General features: G+C 47.6%; 1 protein-coding gene across 3 annotated transcripts in view; it reads right to left on the bottom strand.

Moving 5' to 3' along the window:
- NFATC2 (nuclear factor of activated T cells 2) overlaps window positions 1–23,633 on the bottom strand; it is a 176,788-nt gene that overhangs the window by 31,289 nt on the left and 121,866 nt on the right. For all 3 annotated transcript variants that reach the window (XM_050807445.1, XM_050807443.1, XM_050807444.1), the window contains exons 7-9: window positions 17,348–17,403; window positions 16,818–16,944; window positions 13,766–14,455 (exon numbers count right to left, since the gene is read on the bottom strand). In XM_050807445.1, the coding sequence (XP_050663402.1) occupies window positions 13,766–14,455; window positions 16,818–16,944; window positions 17,348–17,403 (873 nt within the window). The remainder of the gene's footprint in view (window positions 1–13,765; window positions 14,456–16,817; window positions 16,945–17,347; window positions 17,404–23,633) is intronic.

The raw sequence follows: 23,633 nt of genomic DNA, 5'->3' as shown, positions 1-23,633 counted from the left end.
CTGCAGATGTTTCTGATTGTCACATCTGGGGTGCTACTGGCATCTGGTGCATCGAGGCCAGGAACACTGCTACACATCCGGCCACACTCAGGATAGCCCCTTACAACAGAGAATCAACCAGCCCGAAATGTCAGTAGTGCTGAAGCTACAAGACTTGCTTCAGGAGAAAAGTTAATGAGAAAATGTTTTGAGATTCCTGGACTGACCATCAGGAGAGGAGTTTCCTGAATTTGGGGAAAATCGGCAATAACTGGACATTTAAGGCCTCGCCCTCATTCTGTTTTAGGTTTTCCTTTGTTGTTTGTTTGGGTGTTTTTGTTTTTGTTTTTGTTTTGAGACAGAATCTCACTCTGTCACCCAGGCTGGAGTGCAGTGGTACAATCGCGGCTCGCTGCAACCTCCACCTTCCGGGTTCAAGTGATTCTCCTGCCTCAGTCTCCCTAGTAGCTGGGATTACAGGTGCACGCCACCACACCCAGCTAAGTTTTGTATTTTAAGTACAGATGGGGTTTCACCATGTTGGCTAGGCTGGTCTTGAACTACTCACCTCAAGTGATCTGCCTGCCTTGGCCTCCCAAAGTGCTGGGATTACAGGCGTGAGCCACCACACCTGGCCTGGGTTTTCTTTATAGTACGTATTACCACCTGACATTATAATACATACTTATTTCAGTTTGTTTCGCTGACTAAGAAGTACGCTCCGTGAAGGCAGAGACTCTGTTTCACATGCTGCTATGTCCTCACTGGCACACAGTATGGATTCAATAAATATTTGTGGAATAAAGAAACTGCTAGGAATATCAAGTCATACAAAATATCCAACCTCCTTTTGCAGCTGTTTTCTCATTATGATCATACCTATCCTGCACAAAGACCCAAAATCCATTCTCATGTCTTCCACAGTAGCAGGTTTCAGCTGTACACATGGCTGGGTAATATAAATATTAAAAACTACACTTCCCAGCCTCCTCTGTGGCTCAGTGTGGTTACATGACAAGACTCTGGCCAATAAAGTATTAGCTGAAGGGATAAATGTGATTTCTGGGTTATGTTCTAAAAGGAAAGGGCGTGCTCTCCTTCCTCTTTTTTCCCATCCAGGAGCTATCTTGGATGACATGGATGAGGGTACCACCCCGAGAATGGAGAGTGATAAGACAGAAAAAGCCTGGGTTCCTGGTACGGTGTGGCCAGCACACCAGCCATGGACTGCTTATCCCTGTGCTGTTACAAGACAAAGAGATCATCTATCTTGTTAAAGTCACTGTTACTTTGGGTTTGGTTACAGCAGCCTCTACATTCTAATCAATACCTCCCTAATAACCCTCCCAATAACCTCCCCTGCCTTGCAAGTTCTAACTGCTTTGGAATCACGCTTAAAGACTCCATAACACTGCAAGGAGTATCTCAGTCAGCCGGCATTTGAGAGCTATTTCATGATTTCCCCTTCACACATGTAGGAGATGCAATCCTCAGTTCATATGTAGGATTATTTCCTCCCTGAGGCTTCAGAATATCTGAGTGCATTGCTAAGCCAGAGAAAGAAAGGACAGGAAGTCATATTATTTCAGTCCTTCAAATGATAAGGACAAAAGGAACTACCAAAAAAAAAAAAACCCATTAAAATCTTAAAACACCAATTATGCTTAAATTCATGAGTTCATAATGGTACCCCGAAAAACCAAAACAAAACAAAAAAAAACTACACACAAACAGCCCTAATGGATCATCACTGTAGGATATTAATGAACCAACCCATTATTTTAAAAACTGGTAAATAAAGGGAAAGAATCAAGCATTCATCCTGCTTTTCCTATATGAATTCTATCATTGTTGATGAAGGGAAGTTTCTCTTTATAGAAGTTTTCCAGCTAACAGTAGAGGAAGGGATGGCAGAATTAGAATAGAATATCACCATTTTATAATTCATGCACCACTGGATTAATGGAGCAAGGCACTGACTATCAATCACCAAAAGACAGGCAACCCAACTTCATGTACCTCCTGTCAGAAGGATGTGTCACCACCCGTGCAGCAATCTTGCCAAAAACAATTGAATCTGAATGAATGAAGCCTCTCAGTTTGACTGCTAACTTACAGGACATACAGAGGAGAGAGGAACACACTAAAAACCTCATCATGGAGATATAACTGGCAAAAGCCAGACTGAAAAATTTCACAGGATAAACCACCTCATTTTTTCAACAAATAAACTGCAATATAATACTAACGATGAAACCAAAAAAGGATCTTATTATTTAATCTAGAGGAAGAACCTCTAGATTTAATCTAGGGGAAGAACCTCTCCATTAAAACAGACTTAAAAGCATCCGCTTGCAATGCTTGGTCTGACTCTTGACGCAAATGAACTATAACAAAAACAAAGAAGAAAACACTTTTATGATATTTATATAAGACAACCGGAAGTTTAAACACTAGGTATTTCATGATATTAAGGAAGTATTATTAATTTCCATGTATGCCAGTGGTCTTGTACTTTCAGAGTCCTTTTTTTGGAGATACATGCTATTTATACATGAAATTATAGGATGTCTAGGATTTGCTTCAAAATATTACTGTGTAGCTAGGCACCATGGCATGCACCTACAGTCCCAGCTATGCTGGAGGCTGAGGCAGAAAGACTGAGCGCAGGAGATCAAGGCTGCAGTGCGCCATGATTGCACCTGTGAATAGCCACTATGTTCCAGCCTGGGCAACATAGCAAGACCCTATCTCTTAAAAAAAAAAAAACAAAACAAAACGAATAACAACAAACCCCCAAAACAAAATTACCAGGTAATGAAGACAACAGAGGATGAAGGTGTAGAAGAAATCAGATTGGCCACACATTGATAACAGCTGAAGCTTCGTGGTGGGTATGTAGGGGTACCTTGTACTATGCTATAGTTACATATGTTCAAAATATTTAACAAAAAGTTTTAAAATCTTACTCCATTTAAAAATCTTCCCCAGCCACAAGGAGGGGAAGGAAGGAAGATAGAGGGAAGGAACACTTTTGAGGCACCCCACTGTATGCCGGTCCTGGATTAGGGAGCCTTGGATATGCATGGCACTTCCGTAACAGGGGGCACAATTCAAATGCCTAATGGGTCCAGACAGGAACCTTGAATGCGTGAAATCGGTGAAGTCTAAGAAGAACAACAAAACAAGTGGGAATGTAAATAACAACGGACGCTCCATCTATCAACGGAAGACAAAAGGGAATGGCGGGGGCTGTGGACAGGGCAAGTGGATGTTCCAACTAAAGGAAGTAGCCTCTGCTCAGGGTCAGCCTTGGCTTTGACTCCTGGTAGCCGCTATGCAGGAGATGGGGCCCAGGGTGGCTAGATCCTTGGATTTTCTAAGCAAAGTCAGAAATCCCTATTTTTATGTGCAATCCCCGGTTTTTCAACACTGGCATCTAATCAAAATATTTTTTCAAATACTGTATGGGCCAAACAAAATATCTGCGGGCGAAATGCAGCCCAAGGAGCACCAGTTGGCCGCTCCTTTTCCAAGCGCTGAAGCAGACCACAACTCAATCCATCTGTAAGAAGGCGAAAGGTGCTTTCATCAATTTGGGGTCAATTCTTTTTTGGGCATTTAATAAAGCTGAGTATTCAAAAGGCACCATCAACTTCCAGAAATCTATAAGAACCGGCTGCAGCACATTTCAAAGACGTCCTCCACGTTGTCAGCTTATGCAACAGAACCTCTACTTTGCCCAGAGTTTTGGAAATTAACAACTAGGGAGTGTCCCTTCAGCTTTCCTGGGATAGTGGAACTAACAGGCTTCAGATGAAACCTATTTGTTGGTTTGCGGACCGCCTGGGACTTAAGTCCAAACTGCTTGCAACAGGCAATCCTACCATAAAACCAAGTTGGGGTGCTCAAGGCTCATTGTAAAATGACCAGAGAACTCTCCACTTTGGCTGCCTTGCCAGAGATCTGATTTTATATGACTGTTTAAAGGGATGAGACAGATGTCATCCCCAAACCTGAGAGCAGCAGGATTTGTGGCTGAGGACCAGAACGGACTCCTTCAAATTCACCCCTCAGTTTGTCTTCGACTTCATCTAGAGAAAGATTCTTGACACCCTGGATGGGCAAAGCAGGCCCCAGCCCTGCCTCTATTCACAGGCACAACTTGACCAGATCCCCGGATCCATAAAAAATTAAAGAGGTGTCAAAAATGCAGCAGAGAAGAGCCAAATAAATGGTTTCATCATTCCCCAGGAAGAAAGCTCCCCCTGCCCCCCCACCCCGCCTTTTTCTTTCTGAAAGGGTAGAAAGTAAAAGAAAATTGGTGCTAAAATAAAGTTGAACTGGTTCAGAGCAAAGAGAGAGTCCAGAATGATACTTGAAGGCAGCACACACTGAAACACACCCAAATCTCAAGTCTAGGAATGACTGGTAACCATGGCTACTTCAGGGCAGAGGGGATTTGTTTGTTCTTTGTGGGTTTTCCCCCGGGAAAACAAAGCTTTGCCCTTGATCCAAAATGGGTTTATCAAGGGTGGGAAGGGAGGGAACACAGAGAAAAATCTAGTATATATAATGAGTTAACTGCCACCCAATTCATAGACTAAAGCAACCAAATTCTTTTTCAAGTTCTACGTTTCTAGAGAGAAACAGACTACAGCTAGCGCCGATATTAGAAAGTTATGCAGATTTTTAAATATTATGATATTCTGTCTGGGCACAGTGGCTCACACTTATAATCCCAGTTTTTTGGAAGGCTGAAGTGGGAGGATCACTTGAGTCCAGGAGTTCGAGACCAGGTTGGGAAACATAGCAAGACCCTGTGTCTCTATAAAAAATAAAAAGTTTAGCCAGGCATGGTGGCATGTGCCTATAGTCCCAGCTACTGAGGAGGCTGAGGCAGGCAGATTGCTTGAGCCTGGGAGGTTAAGGCTGCAGTGAACTATGAGGGCACCACTGCACTGCAGCCTGGGTGACAGAGCAAGAGATCCTTCTCAAAAAAAAAAAATTGGATTATCTTAGGTTCTGGCTGGAATCAGGGAAAAATCCATTGCAGTTTCCAGCCCCACATGTAATGCTGTTGAAAACCATCACCTGAGTGGTGGCATCACCCTGAAATGAGTGAGGTAGCTGGTACATTCAGCATGGCACACCTACAGAGCAAGGAAGTGAGTCTTAGCCCTTCTGTCCTATGTTCTAGTAAGAATGAAAGTACAAAGAAGGGCCTTTAAAATTGGTTATGATGCTGACCTACCCATAAATCTTGCTTAAATGAGCACCTCACTCTTTCACAAGGATAGCCACCTATTACCACAAGAGAACAGCCTCATTTGGAAATTAAATGTAGCATAAACAACTCAGAATAATTAAAAGTGCTGGTTCCGGCAGACGACTGGGAGCCCATGAACGACACTGGGTGCTGCCTGTCACTTGGTCCTCTTTTTTAAGAGCCGTCTGCTTTTGGTGGGACAGATGCTGCTCTGGAATGAGGGCTGCATGGACAGCAAGTCTGGCAAGGGACTTTCTTGTAGTTTGGTGGCTTCTGACCTCCAAATGCAAGTGTATCTTCCTTTAGAAACACTTGCTTTGCAGAATTTCAAGATCACTGAGCGTTTCTGGGTTTGGAGTCGTAGCTCTCTTACATAAGCCAGAAATAGAGTCCACATCATTCGGGATGAAAGGACAGCTAAGAGGCACAGCTTGAAATCTGACATTCTTAGAAAGGGAGGGGAAACTAGAGAGGGAAACAAGAAATGCCCCCAGGGACAGATACCTGCATACCATTTAGACACCCAGGAGAGGGACAGAGAACAGCTACTAGCTCAATTCAATGATCTTCCAACAGCAACTCGTATAGATTCTGTGGGCTCCTCTGTAGGCAAACAGTTTTCTGGACTTCGACATTTTCAAGGCTCAAACTATCCTTTGCTGAATTTACAGAGGTAGCCTGACCACATACTTCAGAATTCAGGCCAAGAGTCAGCCTCCTGGCTCTTCCTCAGAGCCCAGCTGTGCCCCTGCCCCTGTAGCTCACAACTGACAAGAAAGAGGAGGAGGAGGAAAATGTCACTGCGGTTAGGGGAAGAAGAGTGATCAGCAACTACTGAACACTCACCGTGCGTGTCAGGTACTGGGCAAACAGCTTTATAGGACGCTCCCATTTTCATTCTTACAGTAACCCAGAGAGTCGGGCACCATTATCATAAGTGACTTGGCCAAAGTTACAAAAGAGGGCAGTGATGAGGCCAGACTGAGAGGCAGGCAGGACAACCACAGCAACTCTTTGCCAGACAAGTCCTGGAACTAAGGCTGGGCCTTCAGACCAACCATCCCATTCCTGAGAACGGGCCCCCATTGACCAAATGACAGGTACAGGACAATTCATTAGCACTGTGTATAACAGCAAGTGATATGGAAGTTTCACCCATGGCAGACCTGTGTGTACATTTTACCACCTTTTGTAGTAGAAAAGGGGAAAATAAGAATATGTGTGTATTTGCATATGCTCGGGATTACATTAAAAAAAAAAAAAACCCTAAAGCATGCATCCTCAAGGTGGATGACATTGCTTCCACGGGGGTAAAAACTGGTTCTCTGCGGGAGGGGTGTCAAAAAAAATATTCCATATGACAATGCTCTGTGGCCCTGCAAAGGGCTATGGTACATGAACAGACACACAGTGTCTATGGCACTGACGTTTCATGGCATGGAGATTAGGAAAAAATTATCTTAAAAGGCTCCTGGCTGGGGGTGGGGGTTGGTAATAATGAAACAAAGGTTGACAAATACTGTTCTAGGAGGCTGGAGAAAAACCAGTATTACAGAGCAGAACAGAAGGGGAAGACATTTTCTGCTGGATGTCTTTTTTATGTATTTTTTCTAAACATAGGAACATAGTGCCTTTATAAAGATACATTTTTAAATGACGGCAAAAAAAGGATGTTGGCAAAAGCCCTCCCAGCAGGGGCCTGGCCTTTTATTGGTGTCGGCTCCAGGTGGCCGTGTGAGTTAAACTTGGTGCTGGTGGTTTCTGGTGGTTACTGGTGAACCAGCAAGGCCTGCATTGAGATACTCAGACCGGGCTCTCCAGGTGCCCACAGCCTCTGGGCCACTAGGCTGGGCAACTGCCTGGCTCAATTCTCATCAGCACGGAGACTCCTGCGTCTCACCCTCTGTCGGCACCAGGAGGCCCAGCCCTGCCCGGGTCATCGTGGCTGCCGGGCTCACGGCAGGGCTCCGCAGCGACCAGGCTCCGCATGGGCTTTGCACGCCTCCCCACAAGGAGCCGCTTTGTCCCAGGCTTGCCGTGGGCACTGAGGGGCCCCAGTGAAAGATCCCTGAACTGCTGAACAAAGCAGGCCAGTTACAAAACGCTTTTCCATTGCTGGGTTCCTTTCCCTGCTTCCTGAGCTTTGGAGGGTGGGTCTCTCTGTTCATTCCTCCCCCGCCTGTTTCTCACGCATTGGTGCACCCAGCTTCTGGGCAGAGCGTTTTCAAAGCACACCCATGGCCCCTCTGCCAGAGGCACAGCTGGCAAAACCTGGGCCACTGGTCCACACTCCTCCAGGGAGCCATGGCGGGGGATACACGCATTGGAGTTCTCAGCAGCCCCCGACGAGGGCATCATCTCCCTCATGCAGATACACATCCTGAGGTCCCCTGGAGGAAGCAGGGGGAGGGAGCCTGCTTGGGCGGTGCCCTGGGGCTATGCCCACTCATCTACCCCATGGAAGAAGCAGGGCATGAGGGTCAGGAAGCCCATCTCCAAAAATCAGAATAGCCCATTTTTTTCTCCTATACAAATATATTTTTAAAATTTGAACCATGTCCTACAAGAAATCAAGGCAATTAAATTCATAAACAAGGCTGGGCATGGTGGTTCACGCCTGTAATCCCAGCACTTTGGGAGGCCAAGGCGGGTGGATCACCTGAGGTCAGGAGTTCGAGACCAGCCTGGCCAATATGGCGAAACCCTGTCTCTACTAAAAATATAAAAATTAGCCGGGCGTGGTGGTGGGCGCCTGTAGTTCCAGCTACTTGGGAGGCTGAGGCAGAAGAACCGCTTGAACCCAGGAGGCGGAGGCTGCAGTGAGCCGAGATCATGCCACTGCATTCCAGCCTGGCCAACAGAACGAGACTCTGTCTCAAAAAAAAAAAAAAAAAAAAAAAAATCCTAAACAAATAAAACAGCAGGTCACATTTATGGAAGATCCCTTTTATGACATGCACTAACTCATCATCCTCAGCACAGCCTTCGAAGGAAGGAACTGTGATCGTCTCATTCTATAGTTGGGGACACAAAGGCACAAGGCAGCGAGTAACTTGCCCGAGGTCAGAGTCAGTGATGGAGCTGACACCCAAGACACAAAAGAGTCATGAAATCTGACTTTTGTTTGTACAAAGAGGCAACACGAATCTCTGGAGTTAGAAGGCAGGATGGTGGTCACTTTTGTAGAAGGGAAAGGGGTATCTGGGGGCTTCTGGGGTACAGACAAGACTGTCATCATCCAGGTGGCAATTCCGTGGGTGGCCCACTTGTGAAATATACAGAATGCACTACTGATTTCTGAATGTGCATGTAACTAAGTACTTTACATGCAGAACAGGGCAGAAGTAGATTTAAGAATGAACACACCGATTTGTACCCTTCCTGCACACATCAATGTATTCTTACACGCACGCACGAGCTGCTGTCCTCACAAGCCACTGCAGGGGCTGCAGCCATCACCGAGACCACATCCTTTCTTTTCTGGACATTTCCAGAATGGGGTAAAACATCTCCTTTCAGTCCCAGGCCACACCCCTGCCCCCACGTTCTCTCATCTGTGGCTGAGTCTCTGGGCGGCTGTAGTAAGCGCTCTACTTCAAAACCTGTGGTGGGTTTGGTGGTGAGATGGCCCGATGACCTCTGCACCCCCAGTTCAGCGGTGGAGTCAGCGCGGCTCCTAGAATGCACCACCAGAGCACTGGTAAAAGTCACCTCTGAGTCCACTTTCCCCAGTGCCTCTCCCACTCGCTTGCGGCCTGAGCGTTAAAAAGTGCAGCCGCCCCTCATTTTATGCAAGGGCAGTGCTGAGAACTACCTGTGCACTGATCACATTTTGGCAACTCCAGTTGCATTTTAAGTAACCGCACTCATGGCAGGGCATGCGGGGCACACCCCTGTGAAATGCACCGCCTTCCATCACGCTCCTGTCACGGGATTCATTTTCAAATTCACTCATCTCCCTTTTTTCAACCCTTGCCTCCCTACAGTCCATTTTGCAAAGGCAGCCAGAGTGATCTTTTCAAACAGTAAATCAAACCACACTGCACTGCGGCTGAAAGCCTGCGGGAGCAAGCCCACATCTCAGAGTTCACGACCTCCGCCACCTGCGTTCCCTCTCCCTGAAACACTCTTCCCTCAGACCTCCCCAGGTCTGTGTCCATCCCCAAAGGCCCTCTTCAGAGCTGCCTTTCTGTCCACTCATCTGCAGGGGCCAACCTCGCCCCCAAACCAGGCAGCCACCCTCTCGCTCCTAACCTCGTGGAATTTCCCCTGTGGCTTTCATCGCTGTCTGAATTTCGCTTGCTTACTTACTGCCCTCCATGCTAATGTCTATCTCCCTTACCAAAAAATCACCGGGACAGCAAAGATTTCATTTCATGTGTGCACTAGTGGATCCCCAAGTCCCAGAACAGTGCCCAGCACAGAGTAGACAGCCAGAAAATACTTGTAGGTGAGAGAGAAGGAGGGTCAAGGACAGAGAAGTCCAGGGTCAAGGACAGAGAAGTCAAGGGTCAAGGACAGAGAGGGAGGGAGACAGGGAAGAAGGGAGGGAGACAGGGAAGAAGGGAGGGTTAAGGACAGGGAGGGTTGGGAAGGAGAGAGGAGTAGGGGAGAAAGGTAGGGAAGAATTAGGTCCCAGGAGCAGCTACTGCTAGGAGCTGCTGGTGTTCCCTAGGTACAACTTGGGGCCTTAGAACAAGGGACTAGTCACGGAAGGGGGACGACAACAGAGAGAATGCAAGTGACAGTGTACAAACCATGTGTTTTTGAAGAACTGTAAGAAAGTGCCTGAACTGGGGTGTGTAGAGAAGCACGGGGCTCGGGGGAGTGGATGCCTTGGGCCCTGGAATATTACTTATTTTGCTTTTCCAAAGTGACTTCTTGAAAACGTCTCAAGTACTCTGAGTGGAGAAAGCAGAAGGAGTGCCTTGGCGTTCCAAGAACTAACGGGGCCAAGCCATCCGGCGTCTGTGTGCAGGAATGCAGGCGGGAAGGGCTGAGATAAAGCACAGATGCCCCACGAGGCAGCGGGGTGGGATGCCCAGACTCGACGCTGGGATCACTGGTCAAGGTGCAGGAAACGATAACTCAGAGCCGGGGCTTCCCTGGACCCTAGGGCAGGGGCGGGATCAGCTTCAAAGATGGCTTGTTTGCACTTGTATGGGGGAGGGAGGACCTGTGTGTCCACTGGTGACTGCTTCCTTTTCCAGCCACAGAACTTTCCCTCGACCCTCAAAACGCATAAGCCCAGCTCTCACAAAGTTCCCAAGGAAAGCCCACTTTGGCAAATCCCAAGGGAAATAAATGACAAATCAGAAATGCCCATGCACGGGCAGCACAGCACGCTGGGGTTTAGCACGGGCTCCGTGCAGCCAAATATGTGCCGTGTGCGACAGACTCCCTTGGAATCATAAATGAAAGGGACAGAAAAGGATCTAAAGATCGAGGAAGTTGCCCCACCAGACACCCGAGGAATGACCCAGGGGATTTTCCAGTTTACTTGTCAGAAATAACACAACACAGCAAACCAAGACGTCCAAATCTCATATCCACAGAGCTGATGGCGGCACATCTGGAATGTTCCACAGATGCACAGGCTAGACAGACTCTTGAGGAGAATCTGAAATTCCAGCAGTTGAGAGACAAAACTGCACCCACGTCTTCTCGGTGGCTACGGTGGAGATGCAGTCTGGGGCTTGCCACTGGGCACGAGCCACCAGGGGACCTGCCCATTGGAGGGTCCTGGGTTGGGCAGAGCCTTGGAGACAAGGCCGGTGGAGCACTGAACATAACTAGTGGCACTTGCTGCCTTTTGGAGGCCACATGGGTGGAAACCATTCCATTGCCCTATCATGCTCTGGCCTCAGGAATGTGCAGCTCCCAAATTGAGAAGCTGGACTGTGGCACAGGGGACAGGGCAGTGCTGCGCTTCAGAGCTCTTGAGTTTCCTTTATGTTATTTCTGCCAAGTATTAGGAAAGGAGCTTCCAGGTCAGCTGTGTAGCACAACTCCCAGGCCTCCATTCGCACAGAACGCAGTACAGTCCGGTGTGGACAGCACCACCTGGAGTGTGCGATGTGCCCTCCTTTGTGCTGCACCCCCTAGTTTGAGAGATTTATAATGTCCGCTAGCATGGTAAAGGCTCTCAGAAGTCCTGCAACAAATAATTAAACCAAAACCAAAACAAAAATAAATTTGGTTTAACCTAGTTTTTTCATCTTTTAAAGCCATGGAACCCTCCTTCAAAAAACAGCTCCTAACAGCCCATGGGCTGGGGTCATACAGCATGTACCTAAATGTCACCTCATTCAGTTCTCTGAGACATCCTTAGAGCCGACTCAGGTTTGGACCTGGCGAGACTCCCCCTCACCACGACTTTGAACCTGCCTGTGTTCAGAAAGGGCCTCAGGAGGCCCAAAAGGGTCTCTGTGCTCAGTTGCTTTCTCTGTAACACAATCTTCGGTGGAAACAACAAGGACATCTATGGATCTGGGGCTGCCGCAGCCAGTCATGACCACCTCTGGCCACCTGGACACGGGCACCCTAATATCCAAGGCACTCACCATTTGCCTTTAACAAGAGATGGACGGGGTAGGAGAGGCCAGTGTGTTCTCGCTCTGGAGACCAGACCAGCCCTAGGTGCAGAGTCAGCTGGGGAAAATGATCCGGCCCTGCACAGACACGCATTTATTTATAAAGCACCTCTTCTCCAATACAATTGATCCCCCAAGGCCTCACGTGGAGAGGGGTCTGGTTACCACCATGCTTCATTGATCCATCACGTTCTGCCTTAGTTAATTCTCTACATGATTGCCCCCTTGAAAATAAGCACCAAAACTTTATCTTCACCACTGTGAATGTACATTGTTCACGGATGGATTGTATGCAGGTGTCCCTTTCAAAACACAGCACCACGATCCTAACTCAACCTGTGCTTGATTATTCAGAATCAGACGGATCAATTATTAACAGAGCAATACCTAGAGGTCAGCCTTGTAAGGCATGGGGGGCAGGATGACCCCACAAGAAGTGGCCCCAGAGGTCTTTGCTTGGTGAGTTCAGGGGACGTCTTTGATCGATTGTCTCCCTAGAGATTGAGTATGCAGAATACTAGAAGTCACAGAGCCCCCAGATAACCTGGCTTGTCAAGACGTTTCGTGGAGTAAAGGTCAACAGCCTCTGACTATGCAGCAGAGGATATTTCTGGCACCACAGTGTCTGAAATTTAGTACCCGGTCTTGATGGTAATTATTGTGGCTGTTTTGAAGCTTTTACTTTACTTCCTACCCCTTGGCTGGGCTCCTGAGAGTTAATTTTCTGAAATAATTGAGGTTTCAGGGTATATCAGAAGCTACTGCCTATAAAATACAAGACTGGAACTGGGAATGACAGCCAGTAATTTAGGTTTTTCCTCCTTCTATTAAGAAAAAACTCCAGTCGCTTAACTGTACACTTTAAAATAAGGTAAAGAGTGTCATGGGATTTGCAACTCAATGGATAAATGCTTGAGGGGATGGATAGCCCATTCTCTATATGTGCTTATTTCACTTTGCATGCCTGTCTTCAAACATCTCATGTACCCCATAAATATATATACCTGCTATATATCCACAAAAAATTTTTAAAAGAAAAGTAAAGATAAAGAAAGTCCAACAGCCTGTTTTTCTGTCTGGATCCCCCAAGGCAAGGCTGCTCTGCTCCCCCCACCCTCTCTGACCTCCCAATGCACCTTGTGGCTCCCAGGTGAGTCTCAGCAATGTGGTTCGTCCTTCCTCCCTGAGATCCTGGACCAACACCTCATCACAGCTGCTCCACAAGACTACCCTCTGGCCAGACCCCTTGCCCACAAATGGGCACCTACAGACTCACACAAAGCCTTCTCTGCATCTTTTCCTTGGCCCAAACCACCCATCAGCTGGGCTCACCACAGCGGAAGCCCACTGCTTCCTTCCCATCAATGCGCATCTCTGTTCCACCAGCACAGGGTACAGAAGTGCCCGCAGTCTGCCTGCAAGCTGTTCTGATAAAGCCACTTTTCAATGAGCTTTCTTCTTCCTTTTCCTCCCTCTCCCTCCCTCAAAATATACAAAAGAGGGCTATAAAGTGGGATTTTTTTTTCTGTACAGGAATGAAAGGAGGTTAGCTTTCCTTCCTTTCTATTTTCTTGGCCTCAGTCTAAATTTGGCAATTGGAAAGAGTGTGGAAGCAGTTAAATGGACCCAGTTCATGACCCAGGGGATGCCGGGTTGCCCTCATTTGCTTTTTCCATGGGGGTGATTCTGGATGGGGGCATCTAAAATTGTTACTACTTCCCCTCTGCAACTACTGCTGGGAGGTAATTCTTGCACAGAGCTGGGGGTGGCTTTCAGAGTCATATTATTCAACCTCCTTAAATTAAGATGGGGACACTGAGGCCCAAAGAGGTTAAGGAATCTGTAGGCCATGCAGTGAACTTCCTGGGCAGAGATGCTTCAGGGCACCATCCTTACAGGCAGTGACAAAACTCAAGCGTCTTACCATCATCCAAGTAGGTCTGGTCCAAGTTCTGCTCCTGTTTAATGGTCACCCCCGCAGGTAATACTTCCTTTTGGTCACTGACCGGGGGTCCGTTTTTGGCGGCTCTTTGGCTCGTGGCATTCTGCTGCTGAATGACTGTGGGGTAGGAACCCGGGCTCAGCCTCTGACCTTGACTGACCGGGGGCGGGCCAGGCCTGGTGGTGCCTGGTGCGAAATTCTCGCAGTACATGATGTGCTGGAACTCCTGGTGGCTTCCGCAGCGCAGCTGCTGATTGGTGGGTGAGTAGTGGATCACAGGCGAGGCCTGCTGATTGGTCGGAGAGGGGTGGAGCAGGGCGGAGCTCTGGCCCTGGGAGCCGGCGTGCACCAGCACAGAGCGGTGAGCGTCCGCAAGGGACAGTGGGGCGGCCATGAGGGCCGGCTGCTGGTAGCCCAGCAGGCTGGGGCTCAGGCTCTTGCTCCGCTGGTAGAGTACGGCCGCTGGGTTCTGTTGCTGGTAGCGGGCGTCAGGGGATGAGAGCCCCGTGCGGAACTGCTGGCAGGGAGCCATGGTGGCCACGAGGCAGGAGGGGGACTCGGCCACCATCGGGTGCTGGGGGTAGTAAGGCTGGCTCCCCAGGCCTCCATGGGTGGGGCTGCAGATCAGAGTGGGGTCATATTCATCCGTGGGCTCCGTCTTGATGGCTGGGACTGGGAGGAGAAAAGAGCACATAGGGGCACCCATGGCAGTGAGCCACGGATGTGCACGGAGGATTCGTGGACGGTGCTTGGGAACATGGCTTTGGGAGTCCATACGGGTGGGACAAACAGTTGGTCCCCGTTCCTTATCAGCCTTGGACAAAAGGTTCCCCGTGCAATTGTCTTAGGTAGGAAACTTCACCCTGGCAATGAACATCCTGAATTATAGATTTCTCCAATATTGGAAAAGTGGCGGGTAGGTCTGACTCAGCCCTGGGATTTTACAGCCTTTCTCCAGGTGACAGCTCGGAGGAGAACGCTTGACTTCAGATGATGCCTCCCACTCTTTCTACCCCAGCAGCTCCTGTCTCCGCTTGCTTTCCTTTCTACTGCTTATCCCCGTCTGACATGTCATAGATGCTTTACCTGCTGATTTATTACCTAAATACGCCCCTCCTCCAAATGTCAGCTCCTCACAGAGAGGACTTTGGTCTGGTTTTTGATCTTCATGGCCCAAAACAGCACCTGGTACTTAATAGGCACTCAGATATTTTCCAGACAAAGGAATGAGCAAATAGTGACTGTTCCCTTCCTCCGTTTTGTAGCGCTTTGGGGGAATGAGCACTACTGGCTCAAGCCTCAGTTTCCCCATCTGTTACCTGGCAGGAACAATCATACCTACCCCCACGGGATCATTGGGAGGATTAAATAAGATGTGTGTGCAAAGCACTGAGCCCAGTGGTTGGCATACAGTAAGTGCTCAATGCTTGCTGTCGCTGCTGTTCTCTTACTAGGATCATCCATCATGACTACCACTTGTGTTGTCGCTGTGGCCATTCCTTTCTCCCTGCCCAGCACCAATCACTGAAATCACTCTTTCCCCAGCATCCATACTAAAGCATTACCAATCCCAGGAGTTGAGGAATCAGTTTTCTTTTTACTGGAGTAAATGAATCAGTAACAGGACTGTGACCAACTCTGCGTGTGCCTGCGTGTGTGTGTGTGTGTGTGTGTGTGTGTGTGTGTGTGTGTGTGTGTGTGGTGGGGGACCTCCAAGTATTGGGGATTGGAGGAGATAAGGAGACTAGGCAAGGCTGTCTCTAACCACAGAAATTGTCCCTTGAGGTGCCATTCAAAGGCCGTCACCTCACTCCCTGGCCCAGCTGGGAGACTGAGATCTCACTCCAGCCATGCTCAGCCAGACAAGAGCCAAGGCCGGGCCACAAATGAGAGGAGAGAGCACAGGAAACATAATTGAGAGCCTGTCTGCTCAAAGGGATTCCTGAGCTGCAGTCTGGAGCCCTCCCAGCGATCTCCCACAGTTTTGGGTCCTGGTGACCTGAACCCTGCCCCTGATAGAGCGTCATGTCAGTCCCAGGACAGCAGTGTCCTCACACGGGTCAACACAAAACTGTGGGCACAAGTCAAGCTCACCAAGGCAAGGCTGCCAGGGCACCCCTCAGTTTAATGCTTCCAGCAGCCCAGAGGCTCCCTGAGAAACTGCCATAGGATGGAAATTATACCCTGGGTGATTGTCTCCAATTATAGGTTTCCAATCTTGGAAGGTAGCTAGCAGGCCTTTCTCAGCCTGGGAAGCTACAGCCTATTTCCCAAGGGAGAGCTCAGAGAAGCATTTTTAAAATGTAAAATTATGCTTCCCCTGGCTGCTCCTGTCCACCTTTTCTGCCGCCACAATCCTAATCCAGCATACCAATAATATCAATATCATCTATGACCTAATCCCCTCTGTTAGAATGGCAGTTCCACATGGACAGGGATTCTTACCCTGTCGTGTTCACAGCTGTGTCCACAAGCCAAGAACAGTGCCTGGCACTCAAATATTTTCTGGACAAATGAATGAATGAAAAAATGGTACTCATCACCTTTCTTGGGGTTGTACTTTGTGGGAATAAGACCTCCTGACCCTGTTATCCACCAGTCACTCCATTAGGCCTTAGGGTGATGACCCACATGGGGGGGGGGTCACATAAAGATTCTGCAGGTTTTAGGGCATAGCCCCTCTATCATGGTCAAATCGAAGCCAGGGACAGGAGTCATCCACTTAGCACCCTTCTGTTAAACATGCATACACACACCCTTCTTCTATTCCCCCTTCCCCCAAAGAAAAGTACTAAGGCAGTAAGAGCTAATATCACTGACATCAGCTTACTTTGCACTGTGCTAAGGATTTACGTGCATTTAATTTCCAGAAACCTTATAAGGAAGATGCTGTCTCACAGATGATGCAACTGAGGCTCAGAGAGGTTGAGTCATCTGGCCAAAGTTACCTGACTAGGAGCAGACTTCAGGAGTCCTGAGCCCCATGCCTTTACCGCCTCTCAATACCAAAGGGGTCGTCAAAGACACTCCTTACCTGGGTGGTAGGTAAAGTGCTGAGGCTGACTTCGTTTTCTCTTCCCATTGATGACGTAGAAGTTCACTTTTACAGGTGTGCGGATGTGCTTGTTCCGATATTCAGGGATCTCAACAAAAAGCATGTTCTGGAAGGAAGGAGTTGTCATGAACTTAACTGCAATCATGCCTCAGTTCCTACCCAGACCCTGACTGCATCCCGGCAGCCCGCTGTCTAATGGGTGTTTTGATGTGCCTTTCATAGGTTTCCAGTGGAAATTCAATTTCCGGGGAATTTAACTTCTCAGCAGCAGCAAAGAAAAATACTCCATCAAAATATAATAAGGTGTCACAGTTATAAATCAGAGAGCGTGGTGCTCAATAAATGTTGAATTCACTCATTAATATGCACATATTGAGTACCTGTTAGGTCCAAAGCTCTGGGGAACACTGATGAAGGAAGGAGGGAAAGAAGGAAAGAGCATGAAGGAGGGAAACGTGAGGGGGACTGAGACACCCAGCTGCCTGACAGTCAGTGCGTCACGTGCTTACGGGCTGGCTCTTGTCCTTATCCACCGTGGCTTCCATCTCCCAGATTTGTTGCCCATCTAGAAAAATTCAAAAATGACAGACTTTGAAGGAACTATTAGAAACCAAAGATTTAAGACAAAAACTCACCAACTTCTGTTTATCTTAGCTTACGTATTATGTCATTTCAGTGAGGTGTGTATGCGTCAATATGTGCACGTGTGTGTATATATGTATTTATACATATGAATATTTCCTTTTTCCAAAAGGAAGACATGGTGTCAATAGAAAACAAGGCAACATCGTCCTAAGTAAATTAAGGCAGGAACAGAAAACTCAACACCACATGTTCTCATTTATAAGTGAGAGCTCAGCATGGGGTATATATACATGGACATGAAGATGGGAACAGCAGATATTGAGGACTAATGGAGGTGGGAGACAGGGACCAGGGCAGGGACCAGCGATCTACCAGTTGGGTACTGTGTTCACTGCCTGAGTGACAGCTCATTCATACCCAAACCTCAGTGTCATGTAATATACCCATGTAATAAACCACATGTACTTCCCAAATCTAAAATAAAAGTTGAAGTTATATTTTTAAAAATTAAAACATAAAATAATGTTGATAGCCAAAAAGAAACAGGGCAACAACAGAAAACAAGAAAAAAAAAGAAACTGTCCAGAATCCTATTATCATTTTTTTCTCCATATCTGAATGTCCATATTTCTTTCTTAAAAAAAAAAAGCATTATTAAGGGCTGGGCATGGTGGCTTATGCCTGTAATCCAAGCACTTTGGGAGATCAAGGTAGATGGATCCCTTGAGACTAGGAGTTTGAGATCAGCCTGGCCAGCATGGTGAAACCCCATCTCTACTAAAAATAAAAATACAAAAATTTGCCAGGTATGGTGGCATATGCCTGTAATCCCAGCTACTTGGGAGGCTGAGGCAGGAGAATTGCCTGAACCCAGGAGGCGGACATTGCAGCAAACCAAGATCGCATCACTGCACTCCAGCCTGGGCAACAGAGTGAGAACTCGTCTCAAAACAAGTAAATAACTAAATAATTTTTAAAAGCATTGTTATATGTTATACTTTATTATACGCCGAAGCTGTTAAAGAAGCACCATGACAGGTCCCTGACTGTCCCAGACATGCCTTCTTGGTGGTCTGAGAACACAGGCTTAAAGATGCAGCCCCAAGTCATGAGAGAAGCCAGTGACTTCAGTGGTGTCCTGGCTCATGAGTCACTCTTGAGCAGAAAGACAGGGGCTCACCCTCCACCTGTCCTCAGCAGACAGCCTGGATCTCATGTCAGTCCTAACAACTGATGAAGAGGTTTTGCTCAGTAAACTCTCCTGTCCAGAAGCAGAACACTACTTCCCCAGTTTGGGTCCAAGAAGTTGGGCCAAAAAAAAAAAAAAAAAACCTCTGCATTTGCAAATAATTGATTTCTCTTGCTGACCACCTATACTGGTCATGGGGTAGTTTTCAGCTGAAACAAATCATTTCAACAAGTATTTCCAGGATGTTTTGTGGAACCCTGGTTCTGAAGGATATTAAATAGTTTTATGAGAAGTGGGAAAAATTCTACATGCTAATAAGCATTTGGAAACTGCTGGGTCAAAGTCGAATGGCTTTCTTCACTGCGGGACTTCTCAGAGGCTTTAACATGTTGCTGTGCAGAGTTGAACCCCTCCCTACTTTTAAGCACAACTATTCGCATCTTCTGTGATTGCTGAGGTTTGAACCCACATAGTCTTGGCTCTTAAGATTCACCCAATGAAATCTGGGTTTCAAGCATTACTTAAACATACTCCCAGCCCCTCCCCCATGAAAAATTAACATAAAGTCTTGTGATTGCTCTCTAGATGATCTTAACAAGGAACAAGCAATGAACACACTAGAGCCCTTTGTAACAATTAAGTCTGTAAGTCCTGACCTTACAGCGCAATCCCTGAAATGACTCAGCAAAACATGGGCTATGTTACAAGGGAAGAGAACAGGTGGTTCATGTACTGACTCTCACTCTAGTGTTCCTTGGTCCCTGCCGAAGGGACCAAGTCATATTCATCACCATCTCCCCAACACTCGCAAATGCCTAATCAACATCTCATGAGTGAACAGACAGAAGTGTCACTGGCTCCAACGGCTGCTGGTGAGGCCAAGGAAAAGCCAGAGGCTAACATCAGACATGCCCCCTGTTTTCTCAGACAACTGAGCAGGCATGTGTGATGCTCAAAAGGAGGCAAGGGAAGATCGCCGGATGGACATCGAGGAATTGGAAGCAAAGTCATCAAGACCTGAGTCCTTTCAGTGTGCAAAGTCCTGTATAGAACTGGTCAGGACAATCCTCATTTCTTTGTCAAAGACAGGTCAAAGACCACCCAACAGAGACACATGTCCCCTTTTCAGGTAGAGGTCACCACCAGGAGTGTGACTGTACAGACCAGACTAGGGTCTTCATCAAAAAGTGTGTTTTCATCCACAACTGCAAAGTGAGCTTGAAGCCTGAAGATTGAGTAAGAAATGAACAGAGGAAATGGTAACATGTTGATGTTTGGTTTGTCACCCACTCCCATAGCCTCTCCTTGCCTGAACTGAATTATTGAATTTTGCCACCAACAGTATCATTTCTTTTTCCACTTATATGAGCTTGCTTTGGAAAAAAAAAAAAAGGATCATTTTCAGAAGTTCATAATGGGGAGGAAAGGGAGAAAATAGTACCTGGAAATGTGGTCAGTAAGTATTAAGTAGGACCCATGAAGCTTCCATTCCCAGCTCTCTTCCTAGGCTCACACCAATAGCGGCAGATGAAACAAAAAATACAAAATGGCGGTGCAACGAACAGGGCGTCACCAAGAGGAGAGTTCTCGTGGACTGTCCTCTCCGGGTCAAGGGACGCAACACGAAGAAGACCTTTTCCTACCTCTGGTGAGTGTACATGGCAGACAAAACTGCACCCACTGACAGCCACAGAATTCCAGCACACAGGTTCCTGAGAGTACCCTTAGAAACTAGCCAGCCCCACACCGGCAGATGAGGAAACTGAGGCCCAGAGAAGCAAGGGGGCTGTGCAAAGACCCACAGTAGTTATTAAATCACAGCCTTTAAGCAACAACTGACATAATCTAATAACGAAGGAGATGGCTTCAAAGACAGGTCAAGGTTGTTACACGAGAGAAGCTCACCAGATCACTGCGAGGCTAGAAGGTTACTGGGAGGCTGGAGAAATATTTCATGGGGGTGGGATCTTTGTAGGGTCACTTACCACAAAGATTCATGCAGATGCAGATCTCAAGCCCTTCCCTGCTTTGCTGTGCCCTCAGGATACCATGGAAGCTTCACTGTGGCCCTCAAGGCCCTGCACAACCCGGCTCCTACCCTCATTCCAGCCTCTCCAGGCACTGTTCTTACCCAACTCTTCTGAGCGCTCACTACATGCCTGGCATCACTCTAAGCACCTCATACACACAGGCTTGTCTCATCTGTACAGCACCCGTAGGAGGCAGGTCTCCTCACCCCATTTTATAGGGGAAGACATCAGGCACAGAGAGGCGAGAGCACAGGCCAAGGTCACACAGCCAGACCCTGTGGGGAAGCCGGACTGGAACCCAGGCAGCCTGGCTTCAGAGTCAGTGCTCCTCGTGCAGTTTCAGATCCCTGTGCCTTGCAGCTCCTCCGCCTAGTTCCCCTCCTCTGAGCTCCAGCCACAGCAACCAGCTCTTCCTCGGGACGCCCCACAGTGAGGCGGTGAGCCGCCACATCCCACAGCCTCCCAGAGCCCGGTAAGTGTGGCTCAGGGAAAGATGTCCATGGCGGGCAGGGGGGAAGTCCTGCCCTCTCCAGTGTTCTCTGCCAGGCCTTCCACAACACACTGACTGGAACCCTGAGCCTTCGTGGGCATGTCCTGCAGCCACAAGCAATTTCTGTCACCCCAGCGCTCTGCCATTTTACTCCTGTGTACCCCAAATTTCGGAGCAGACACACCCGGCTTCAAATCCCTGACTACCCCCAATGATTTGTGAGACCTTAGACATGACACGATCTCTCTCCCTGCCTCTTATCCAACATATGGAGATAATTATAGTACCCATAACTTATGGGGTCATTCTGAAGATTAAATATGGTAACAGGCCCAAGCAGGGTATTATATAAATGTTCGGGGCCGGGTGTGGTGGCTCACACCTGTGATCCCAGCACTTTGGGAGGCTGAGGCGCGTGGATCACCTAAGGTCAAGAGTTCGAGACTAGCCTGGCCAACATGGTAAAACCCTGTCTCTACTAAAAATACAAAAAAGTAGTCGGCGTGGTGGCGTGCGCCTGTAATCCCAGTTACTCGGGGAGCTGAGGCAGGAGAATCTCTTGAACTCGGAGATGGAGGATGCAGTGAGCTGAGATCGTGCCATTGCACTCCAGCCTGGGCAACAAGAGAGAAACTCCATCTCAAAAAAAAAAAAAAAAAAAAAAAAAAAAAAAAAAAAAAAGTTCAACAGACATGGGTTACGGTTATTACAGCTAGTGGCAAGAGAGTATTTCAACACTGTCTTCTTTATCATTTGTCGCATATATTCCACAATGTTAATACTGAGAAAAACACAAGCATTTTAAAATGAGAAAATCATAAACATTTTCCAACTGCATTTTCTGCTTGCAATACTTCTGCCTACGGGTTTGGACTGGAGGGAATTTATGAAGCGACGAAGTCTATTAAGTGAGACTGCAGCACGGTGCCTGATTTTCCTTTGCTTTCCAAAGTGGGTCTTTTCACCATTAACTTTAAAAACACACACACAGAGAAAAAGACCTCACAGGAATAAGAAATCAAAACTTAAACCATGAGCCAAGGGCCTATCTTCTTTCTTTTGCACCCTTTTAGTACCAGAAGCTCCAAGGGCAGCCCAGGAATCTGGCCTGACCTGTACTCCCTCATGGAGGGGCTGCACTCAGTTCTGGACAAACAAGTCCCCAACAGGAAGTGAAAACCCACATCCATCGTCCTTCTCGATTTTATGCAGCATGTGGAAGACACACTCCAGGAGGCTGGCCTCTAAGGGAAGCGCGCGGTTTGCGAGGCTCCTCGGGGTCATTTTCCCGGGCTCCTCTTTCCCGCTCCACCCTGCATCCACGGGTGCACAAGTCCTGGGGTTTCGCCTGGAGAACCCACTAATCCCAACCTCTGAATTACACTCCCATGGGGCAGTGGAATTCAGAACAAATGCTGATGGGGCCAGGTGTGGGGGCTCAGGCCTGTAATCCCAGCACTTTGGGAGGCCAAGGCGAGTGGATCACTTGAGTTCAAGACCAGCCTGGCCAACATGGCGAAACCCCATCTCTACTACAAATACGAAAATTAGCCAGGCGTGGTGGTGGGCACTTGTAATCCCAGCTACTCGGAAGGCTGAGGCAGGAGAATCACTTGAACCCAGGAGGCAGAAGTTGCAGTGAGCCGAGACGGCACCACAGCACTCCAGCCTGGGCAACAGAGCCAGACTCTATCTCAAAAATAAAAAATAAACGCTGATGGAGTGTTCTCAGCCTGATGTCACTCTGTCCAGGTTCAAGTTCTGTCCTCATAGTTTACTCGCTGTGTGGCCTTCGAGTGGCAGCTCTTTGTGCCTCAGTTTCCTCATAAGCAAAAATGATAAAGTTTGGCCAGGTTCAGTGGCTCATGCCTGTAATCCCAGCACTTTGGGAGGAGGCGGGTGGACCATCTGAGGTCAGGAGTTTGAGACCTGCCCGACCAACATGGTGAAACCCCGTCTCTACTAAAAATACAAAAAATTAGCTGGGCATGGTGGCGGGTGCTTGTAATCCCAGCTACTTGGGAGGCTGAGGCAGGAGAATAGCTTGAACCCGGGAGGTGGAAGTTGCGGTGAGCCAAGATCACGCAATTGCACTCCAGCCTGGGCAACAAGAGCAAAACTCCATCTCAAAAAAAAAAAAAATTAAGGTTAATCTTACTGACCTCAAGGAGATGTGACGAGAATTAAAATAGACAGTGTATGTGAAATGCTTAATAAAATTCCCAGCCCATAGTTAATGCTGCTATCAGTACTATGATTTTAGAGCCTGGAGTCTTGCATGTTCTGATTCCAGTAAAAAAGAATTGAAGGGTCATCCTGACTCAAGTACTTTGGTGGGTACTGAAGTTTTTTGCTTCATTTCATTGCATTAAATTCCTCATTGCAAATAAATAAAATGGCCATAGAAAGTATTTATTGGTAGGAGACTGGTTGAATTAATTATGGGCCATCTGTAATTAGTATGGAAAATCAGTAGAAGAGCACTGGGCATCGCTTAGAGT

This window comes from Macaca thibetana, chromosome 10, assembly GCF_024542745.1.
Source record: "Macaca thibetana thibetana isolate TM-01 chromosome 10, ASM2454274v1, whole genome shotgun sequence".
Taxonomy (NCBI): Eukaryota; Metazoa; Chordata; class Mammalia; order Primates; family Cercopithecidae; genus Macaca; species Macaca thibetana.
Note: the sequence above shows the minus strand (reverse complement) of the source record. Positions and strands in the feature narration are given on the sequence as shown.